Source organism: Branchiostoma belcheri, unplaced genomic scaffold (assembly GCF_001625305.1).
Source record: "Branchiostoma belcheri isolate BF01 breed outbred unplaced genomic scaffold, Haploidv18h27 scaffold3, whole genome shotgun sequence".
Classification (NCBI taxonomy): Eukaryota; Metazoa; Chordata; class Leptocardii; order Amphioxiformes; family Branchiostomatidae; genus Branchiostoma; species Branchiostoma belcheri.
In genome coordinates, this window is record NW_017803909.1 from 6,054,661 (window position 1) to 6,065,041 (window position 10,381).

Consider the following 10,381-nt stretch of genomic DNA (forward strand, 5'->3'; position numbering starts at 1 on the left):
TCTGTCAGGTTCTTTCTCCAAAAAGTAGAATAACTAGAGGTGGATTGTAGTGCTGAACTGTACAACAATTCTGTGTTTGATCGTTTGTATGTTTGTTTTCTATTTGTCTGAGTGGCATGTGTAAGAATATTTTCTAAAACCGTTGAAAGCATAACATGTTATACTAACTTATAGAAACTAGATTCATAACTTGTAGTGCCTGTAGACATTCCCTGTATATTGATGATACATTGTGTATTTGTTTCACAGTATTCAATCATTATTAAAGATGCAATACACCTTTTCACCCTTGTTTCACTAGACTTTTATTGTCAGTACTTGATAGGAGTGACTGTGTAAAGACAAAAAGGACTGTATAATGAAAGGTTTTTGTAGGATTAAGGGATTAACATGATGAAAACTTCAGAAAATGACAGCCTTGAAACCCCTTTCAATGGTAGCACTCAATCTTTCCGTGGGCCGTAGTAGTTTAGATAAATCTTTGCTTTAATGATGCAAATGTCAACAGGAAATAACTCAATAACCAATTAGGGCATCAGACAGGGAATTCATCCAATCACTTTATAAGCTTCCATGAATATACCAGCCGAATTTCAAAGAAATTGTAGGCGAGATATTCGGAAACCGACACGTTACATTCAGCTCGCGCCAAGCGAGGTCGCCTTTAAATGGCTATGTTTCGCATAGACAAATCTAGGTCGATTTTTACCGCATCACATGAAGTTGCGAACTTTTTAGACCGAGAAGAAAGTGATACTTTAGGATGAATTCTGAACATTAGTATCCTGACATACTGATATATCTGCGTGCGTTGTTAACAGATGTGCTCTTCTTTCATTCCTTTTTGCAGAAACAGGCCATTCGTTTGGCTTCATTTTCGGCCATGCCCAAAAGTTCCCTTTTAATGTGCGGCATCGCAATACTAAGATACATGTAGAGTTAGGGATTTAAATTATGAAATAGACATAATCTTCTATATATGTCTGTTGATGACCTTTCAGTGGTATTGCCACTTCCTTTTTCATTGGTTACACCTAATGGTTTTGGAGGAATGTAAACTTTTATTTTGAAAAGTTGTGCCGAGAGATCTATGCTTTCATGAAGAAATTTCAATTGAACATAACTCGATGACTAATTATGACATCCGCATGGGAACTCATACAGTAACTTCGTAGGCTGTCATGAACATACCGGCCGAATTTGAAAAAAATCCGTCCAGTTTTAGACGAGTAATGGAAACCGACACGTTTTCAGCTCGCGCCAAGCGAGGTCGCCTTCAAACGGCTACGTTTCGCATAGACAATTCTAAGTCGATTTTGACCGCATCACGCAAAATTGCGTTTTCCTTTCTAGACCGAGAAGGAATTAATATTTTTGGATGAAACTTGGACAACAGTATCCTGACATACGTATCTATCTCTGCTGTGAACATATTTGCTCTATCTTGAATTTTCGTAAAGCTACAGGCAATTCATCTTTCTTTATTTTCGGCCATGCCCCCCAAAATCCCCTTTAATGTGCGGTATTGCAATGATAAGGTAGAGTTAGGGATTTACATTATGAAATAGACATAATCTTTTATATACGCCTATTGAGGACCTTTCAGTGATATCACCACGTCCTTTTTCAGTGGTTGCACTTATTCATTTCGGAGGAACGTGAACTTTTATTTTGAAAAGTTGTGAGAGATCTATGATTTCATGAAGACATTTCAATTGTAAATAACTCAATGACTAATTATGACATCCGCATGGGAACTCATACAGTAACTTCGTAAGCTGTCATGAATATACCAGCCGAATTTGAAAGAAATCCAATCAGTATTAGGCGAGATACAGAAACTGACACGTTTTCAGCTCGCGCAAAGCGAGGTCGCCTTCAAACGGCTGTGTTTCGCATAGACAAGTCTAAGTCGATTTTGACGGCATCACGCAAAATTGCGTTTTCCTTTCTAGACCGAGAAAAAAATGATATTTTTGGATGAAACTTGGACAACAGTATCCTGACATACGTATCTATCTCTGCTGTGAACATATTTGCTCTATCTTGAATTTTCGTAAAGCTACAGGCAATTCATCTTTCTTTATTTTCGGCCATGCCCCCCAAATTCCCCTTTAATGTGCGGTATTGCAATGATAAGGTAGAGTTAGGGATTTACATTATGAAATAGACATAATCTTTTATATACGCCTATTGAGGACCTTTCAGTGATATCACCACGTCCTTTTTCAGCGGTTACTCTTATTCGTTTCGGAGGAACGTGAACTTTTATTTTGAAAAGTTGTGAGAGATCTATGATTTCATGAAGACATTTCAATTGTAAATAACTCAATGACTAATTACGACATCAGCATGGGAACTTATACAGTAACTTCTTAAGCTGGCATGAACATAACAGCCGAATTTGAAAGAAATCCAATCAGTTTCAGGCGAGATACAGAAACTGACGCGTTTTCAGCTCGCGCGAAGCGAGGTCGCCTTCAAACGGCTAAGTTTCGCATAGACAATAGACAATTTTAGGTCGATTTTGACGGCATCACGCAAAATTGCGTTTTCCTTTCTAGACCGAGAAAAAAATGATATTTTTGAATGAAATTTGGACATAAGTATCCTAAAATACTGGTCTATCTCTGCTGTAAACAGATTTGCTCTGTCTTGAATTCTCGCAAAGCTACAAGCAATTCATTTGTCCTCATTTTTCGGCCATGCCCAAAAGTCCTACTGGATATGTACGATATTGTAATAATAAAGTAGAGTTAGAGATTTGCATTGTGAAATAGACACAATCTTCTACATAGGTCTGGCAAGGACCTTTCAGTGGTATCACCACATCGTTTTTCAATTGTTGCATTAATTCGTTTCGGAGGAATGTAAACTTTTATTTTGAAAAGTTGTGAGATCTATGCCTTGATTACGCAAATCTGAATTTTGTGAATAACTCAATGACTAATTACGACATCAGTATGGGAATTCATACAGTAACTTTGTGAGCTTTTATAAACATACCAGCCGAATTTGAGAAAAATCCGTCCAGTATTAGACGAGATACGGGAACCGACACATTTCAACCTCGCGCGAAGCGAGGTCGCCTTCAAACGGCTGTTTCCCATGGCATGGACAATTCTATGTCAATTTTACCGCATCACGCAAAATTGCGTTTTCCTTTCTAGAAAATGAGATAGACTTAGTGGTTAACAATATGAAATTGACATAACTTTTAAATACATCTGTCAAGAACCTTGCAGTGGCATGACCACTTCCTTTATGGGGGTTGCACTCAAATTTTTCTTTTAACACCCGACAGATTAATTTTGGACAAAATATTGCACTTTGGACAAATGTTTGTAGCCCTTCACAGCTTATACTTACAAAGTTGATATTTTGTGACAAAGTTTCTTGCCACCCAACGGATCATAATGACCCCAGCGGGAGGCGTCACAGTTTTTTCTAGAAAATCTGAAGATTTTCTGGAAAATCTGAAGATTGTTTTCAGATTTTTAGAAAAATCTTCAGATTGTTTCAAAGAATCTTCAGATTGTTTCAAAGAATCTTCAGATTGTTTCAAAGAATCTTCAGATTGTTTCATAAAATCTTCAGATGGTTTCATAGAATCTTCAGATGTTTTCAAAGAATCTTCAGATTGTTTCAAAGAATCTTCAGATTGTTTCAAAGAATCTTCAGATTGTTTCATAAAATCTTCAGATGGTTTCATAGAATCTTCAGATGTTTTCAAAGAATCTTCAGATTGTTTCAAAGAATCTTCAGATTGTTTCAAAGAATCTTCAGATTGTTTCATAAAATCTTCAGATGGTTTCATAGAATCTTCAGATGTTTTCAAAGAATCTTCAGATTGTTCTGACTCTGAGATTGATTTGTAACAATCTTCAGATTCTTTGTAACAATCTTAAGATTGTTTTAAACCATTATCCTACTAGGACTCATTTCATGAAAAATCCACATTTCTGTGATTGGCTTGGCACCCACATTGAGCAAATAGACAACTGTTGTCCAAATATAATCGTTTAATTAGTCCTGACATTGATGCAGGCCACTCTCTAAGTTGAGGAGACCTACAAGTAAGTAGTACAAGTTTTTTTATCAATCATCACGTCAACTTATCAAGTTTTGTCTTACTCCAAATGTCGTCTTTGGGAAATAATTACACTTAATAAGTCACATACTTCTAGCATGTAATCATGCTCAACCAATCATGTAGTCATGCTTATTCATCAGCTCAAGGGTTTTTTGTCAGTCATAGCAAGAGGCATATTAAGAAATCCCAGTGGCCGTATACAGCTAATAATATTTGAGTAAATGTGACAGCTTTGATTTTGTGCATTTGCGTATCTTTATCCTGACTTCAAAGGCAATATACAAGGAAGACAATTGAAAAACAGAGTGAAAATAGGTGTAGTTTGACTTTAATAACTGTATTGAGCGAAGAATGTACATGTTCTGTACTAGTCTTACAGAATTAAATTCAAAACAGCAGAATGTAATCTAAATACTAGTCACTACTAGTATATTCTATAAATGTTTCAGAAACTGACTATTACACATGTAAGTACCGGTATGAACTTTATCTAATATAACTTAAGTTCGGCAATTATGTTGTTGTTATGAATTAAGCCCAACCCTGCTAAAGCCATACTTCGAACCATTCTAGTCAGCTTCTCTTCTTCTTCGTCTCCTTGGATACCTCATCACACCTAAATGGGGTATCCAATCTTCTCTGGCATTTAAGATATTCAACAAGCAATATGCTGAAAAAAAAAAGAAAATGTTGTAAGCCATCAACATACATATATGAAAATGTCCAAACACCAAATAATCAAAGGTCCCAAAGACTAAGAGTAACACAAATATTACTTACTAGGTAAGTGCAGTGACTTACCTAGTTGCTACATAACATAACAGGGCCACATAAATTACTACCTAATGTTATGGTGTCTAACCTCCTCCTCATATAAAATGACCAAACAAATATCACCTGTATGGTGTCTACATAAAAAGACTACACAAATATCACCTAAATGGTGCCTTACCTGGTCCCTAGACGTAAGAGCTATGTACATATAACCTGTACAGTGCCTTACCTGGTTCCTAGACCTAATAGGCGTGCATATATTACCTGTACGGTACCTTACCTGGTTCCTAAACGCTCAGATTACCTGTACGGTGCCTTACCTGGTCCCTAGACGTAAGAGCTATGTATATATTACCTGTACGGTGCCTTACCTGGTTCCTAGACCTAATAGGCGTGCATATATTACCTGTACGGTACCTTACCTGGTTCCTAGATGCTCAGATTACCTGTACGGTGCCTTATCTGGTCCCTAGACCTAAGAGACGTGCATATATTACCTGTACGGTGCCTTACCTGGTCCCTAGACCTAAGAGATGTGCATATATTACCTGTACGGTGCCTTACCTGGTCCCTAGACCTAAGAGACGTGCATATATTACCTGTACGGTACCTTACCTGGTTCCTAGATGCATATAATACCTGTACGGTGCCTTACCTGGTCCCTAAGAGACGTGCATATATTACCTGTACGGTGCCTTACCTGGTCCCTAGACCTAAGAGACGTGCATATATTACCTGTACGGTGCCTTACCTGGTCCCTAGACCTAAGAGACGTGCATATATTACCTGTACGGTGCCTTACCTGGTCCCTAGACCTAAGAGACGTGCATATATTACCTGTACGGTACCTTACCTGGTCCCTAGACCTAAGCGATGTGCATATATTACCTGTACGGTACCTTACCTGGTTCCTAGACGCACATATTACCTGTATGGTGCCTTACCTGGCCCGCAGACCTAAGAGACGTGCATGTATTACCTGTATGGTGCCTTACCTGGTCCCTAGACCTAAGAGACGTGCATGTATTACCTGTACGGTGCCTTACCTGGCCCGCAGACCTAAGAGACGTGCATATATTACCTGTACGGTGCCTTACCTGGCCCGCAGACCTAAGAGATGTGCATATATTACCTGTACAGCGCCTTACCTGGCCCGCAGACCTAAGAGACGTGCATATATTACCTGTACGGTGCCTTACCTGGTCCCTATATGCATATATTACCTGTACGGTACCTTACCTGGTTCCTAGATGCATATATTACCTGTACAGTGCCTTACCTGGCCCGCAGACCTAAGAGACGTGCATATATTACCTGTACGGTGCCTTACCTGGTCCCTAGACCTAAGAGGCGTGCATATATTACCTGTACGGTGCTTTACCGGGTTCGTAGACCTAAGAGACGTGCGTGCATACATTTCCTGTACAGTCAACTGAAGCATGAAGAGCGGCCGAAACTAGAGCAGAGCTCCTACCCGGCTTGGACAACTTTACTCTGCTCTTTCCTTGTCCCTACACCTAACAGCCTAAGAGCCGAACCTGTACAGTGTCTTACCTTGTCCCCAGACCTAACATCCGTACATATATTACTTGTACAAGGATGTATCGCTGGTCTTTCGAGGTATCGCTGGCTTAAAAGCCGGAAAACCGACAGCACAAATCGCCGAGGTCACCTACGGGTGAAACTACAGTGTTTCCGTCGTTCAATATTATGTCAACCAATAGAATGGCACCATTCTACACCGCACTGAACCATTCTATATAGCTGACCAATGGCAGTGTGGCTCTTCACCGTGGCTGACCGCCCTAAAAAACGACCTGCGATACCTCCCTCAGCACATAGAACGGTACAAATCATCAGGTACGATTTCATGGGGGGGGACGTTAGATTTAAATGTTTATAGATTTCGCTTCAAATTATAATATGATAAAGAAATTAGTACATATTAAAAGACTAGTGTATATATATGTATATAAAAACCATTATAGGTTTTGATTTATTTTGTAATAAGGAAAACAGCTGTACTATATCTACCTTTTCACCTATCCAGGGTGAGTAGTTGGTATCGTCCAGATTCCCATCAAGCTTTTCAGTTCGCTCATGCGCAGTGAACTCACAGGCGGACATTTTAGATTTTGTGGGTACAGAGAAAAGAAAACGTGGGAGAGATGTCGAGCCGATACGACCGCGCCATCACCGTCTTCTCACCGGACGGACACTTATTCCAGGTGGAATATGCACAGGAGGCCGTGAAGAAGGGCTCCACGGCGGTAGGTGTCACGTGCAGGGTTAAATTCCTGCAAAGTCAAGGTTGGAAGTTGGGCCTTTCTGTGATGGACTCATTTTGCTCTGTCATGAATACTGCCCCCCTCCCCATCTTCAAAACAGTTCTGTCACTTTTCTCCAGTTCTTTTAGCTGAAACAAGTTCAACTCTGAAGTTATATTCATGAACATTTATTCAACCTCAGGGTATTGCTTTATTTGAGCTGTCAGACCCATATTCTGATAATTTGATTGCTTCGCCTTGGTGCAGCCATGAACGATTTTTTTTCATATCGTAGCATCATAATGGTAGCAGGTCGTTTCCCCCCCATGCCTTTTCCCCCCCATGTTAGTCTGGTCATTTCCCTGTCAGTGGTTATGACTCCTAAAGTTATTTTTTTGGCGACGCCTCAGGGGCGGAGCCGATAGTATAGTACTGCGATCGGGACGAAAATATTCTAGGAATTCCACGAATTAAACGAATGCATTCCCTAGGGAATTGGTTTTTGGCAAGTAGTTGCTTTGTTTTCACAGGCTATTTGAGCTAAAACAGTGTTTCCGCCAGAGGGCCGTCCACCCGTCATATGACGGCCTGGTGTCGTTTTGGACGGCCTGAACTCGGACAGAGGCCGTCCTCTTAAAAAATTTCGAGACTCGGAAAAATCAGAGAAATTGACAGTCTTTGTTTTGTTGCTGTAGACGAGGACGCCGTCCAAGGCAAGAAAGACACACGTTGTTTGTTTTGCTATTGTTATCATGCTGACGAACAATTGATGTCGGCGCCTTTCGCATACGTTAATCTCATTAAAACCCGTCTTTCAAGTCTCCATCCGGTAAAATGTATCCACAAACATTTTTCCTCGAACAGAATTATTTCCGGATGTTAAAATTCTCTTTTGGGAGTTACGTTTTTGATGGTCTTGTAGCGGGCGGGTTGCATGAAAATCCACGCCGCAGTTCGCTATCCACGCCGCGGTTCGCTAACACTTCCGGCTTGCTTGAATACGCGAAAGGCACCACAAATCGGCATATGGATGCATACATTTTCCCAAAAATTCTTCATAATGAATTTCTTTAATTGAATGTTACTAATTAGCGGTAGAAACACCGTAGAAAGTAGCGTAGTGTAACTCTCTTCGCCAACAAACAAATTCTGCAGCTATGCCGGCAAAGATGGCTCTATCCAATCAGAGCGCGGGTCATATGAGGTCAACCAATCAGAGCGTAGAGTTCACGCTGCTACTTACATATTTAATGACAAAATGGCGCGTATTTCCTTCTCCGGCGAGGTTGAGAATGTGCGCTGCAAATTTATTTTTCCGGCGATTTTCTGACTTTTAACGCCGATTTTTCGCACGCTACGATCACGCTACCATTTGACACTGTACTGGAGACAACAGATGAGTGATCATTTTACAATCAAGGAGCATTTTTGTTGAATGAAACAACAATGAAAGCTACGATACAGCCAATTATTTTTCAAAATTTGTCTCGTGTATGAGAGATAAGATGACGTTTCTTGACATGTTTTGATGTATTTTTGGCTTGATATCAACTAGTAATTCGTAGCGAAAATGTACGGAAGAAGTACGAGTACGAACGAAGCAAGGCTCTTCACTATTAAAAATCCGGCTAGCGCGGGCGCTACCGGAGGTTATAATTTGTAATTATGCCGATGTTTGGAGTTTTGCAGCAGAGTTTTGCAACAGTATAATTTCCTGACGATACGTTTTCCATCTGTAACAGTGTTTTTATGTCAATACAAAAAAATGTGGAATGCTTGTGGACAGTTTCAACTTGTAAACAAGTGTAAACAAATGCCCCGCCCCCTCAGTTAATTTTCGCGACGTGTTCCCTATTAAAAGTTAATTAATTTTCGCGACCCGGCCCTTCCCAACTGGACGGCCTCTCAGCTGCAGTCTGGCGGAAACACTGAGCTAAAAAGATATGTGTTTTACTGGGCATACATGTAGATGGGCTATTTTAAATTTTTAGTTGTTTAAAAAGAAATTTTACTAAAGTCTTTTCCTGTGTTTAAGAAATATGAATACTAAAGTCTTTTCCTGTGTTTAAGAAATGTGAATACTTGTTTTGTTATTTTATGGGCATACATGTAGATGGGCTATTTTACTTGCCTACACTATAATTTGTGACCTATTGTTGCTCTAAATACGTTTTTCTTATTTAAGTATAGTTTGAGCAATTTTTAGTTGTTTGAAAAGAAATTTTACTAAAGTCTTTTCCTGTGTTTAAGAAATATGAATACTAAAGTCTTTTCCTGTGTTTAAGAAATGTGAATACTTGTTTTGTTATTTTAAATGCCTTTTTCTGGTAGATGTATAGTTTGTGCAAGCGTTTTGGCTGTTTTAAAAGAATTGTAATAAGTCTTGCCTTGCTTTTGTATCTTTTTAGTCCAATTATATCTGTCAGCCCGTTTAACAGGTCTGCCCAGAGCATAAAGGGTCTTATGGTCTACGAGACAAATAATACACACGTTTTATAATGTCTTTATTTTGTTAAATTACATAATTCTGGGTTACTTTTAAGACAGGTTACTATATAACAGGAACTAAGTTCAAAAAATAACCCTGGGTTACTTTAAGACAGGTTACTATATGACAGGAACTAAGTTAAAAAACTGTTGTAAGTGGTGCTGGTTCTGTTGTGCAGGTGGGTTGGTGGTGTTTAGTTGTTTTGAATTGCTAGCATTCTGTTGAGTTGTTAGCTCCTCGATTATCTTAAGCAGTGAAGAATTTTCATCTCGAAGACGCTGTACTTCGGCGATGAGGTCATCACAGTCGTTACCATCTCTTGAGTTGCAGTTAGTATTGATGTTAGTCTGAAGGATGTTAATCTCGTCTTGCATCGGTTCCAGCATGTAGGTGATTTTTTTTTGCTAAAAGAGATTAGAAATCAAAAAAAATTAAATGGGTGTAGAAGCACAAACATAATAGAAGAGTTACAAGTACGGACCAATCAGAGATGCAGGAAGACAATATAAGGGACATACGCGCGTTCCCTCTCACAGACTAAATTAACAAAAAATAACGAAAAACATTTCTTACGAAAAATATTATTGCCCGAAAAATATTTTTTAACGAAAAATATTTCTTAAGGAACAATATTTTTTAACGAAAAATATTTTCTAACAAAAAAATTTTCTCACGAAAAATATTTCCTGATGAAAAATATTTTTTCACGAAAAATATTTCTTAAGGAAAAATATTTTTGAACGAAAAATATTTTGTAAC

General features: G+C 38.9%; 1 protein-coding gene across 1 annotated transcript in view; it reads left to right on the plus strand.

Annotated features, from left to right (window-relative positions):
* The first annotated feature begins 6,964 nt into the window (after window positions 1-6,964).
* The window catches only part of LOC109473572 (proteasome subunit alpha type-7), a 7,451-nt gene continuing 4,034 nt past the window's right edge, over window positions 6,965-10,381 (plus strand). The window contains exon 1 of the mRNA XM_019773473.1: window positions 6,965-7,137. Within this exon, the coding sequence (XP_019629032.1) occupies window positions 7,036-7,137 (102 nt within the window). The 5' untranslated portion in view covers window positions 6,965-7,035. The remainder of the gene's footprint in view (window positions 7,138-10,381) is intronic.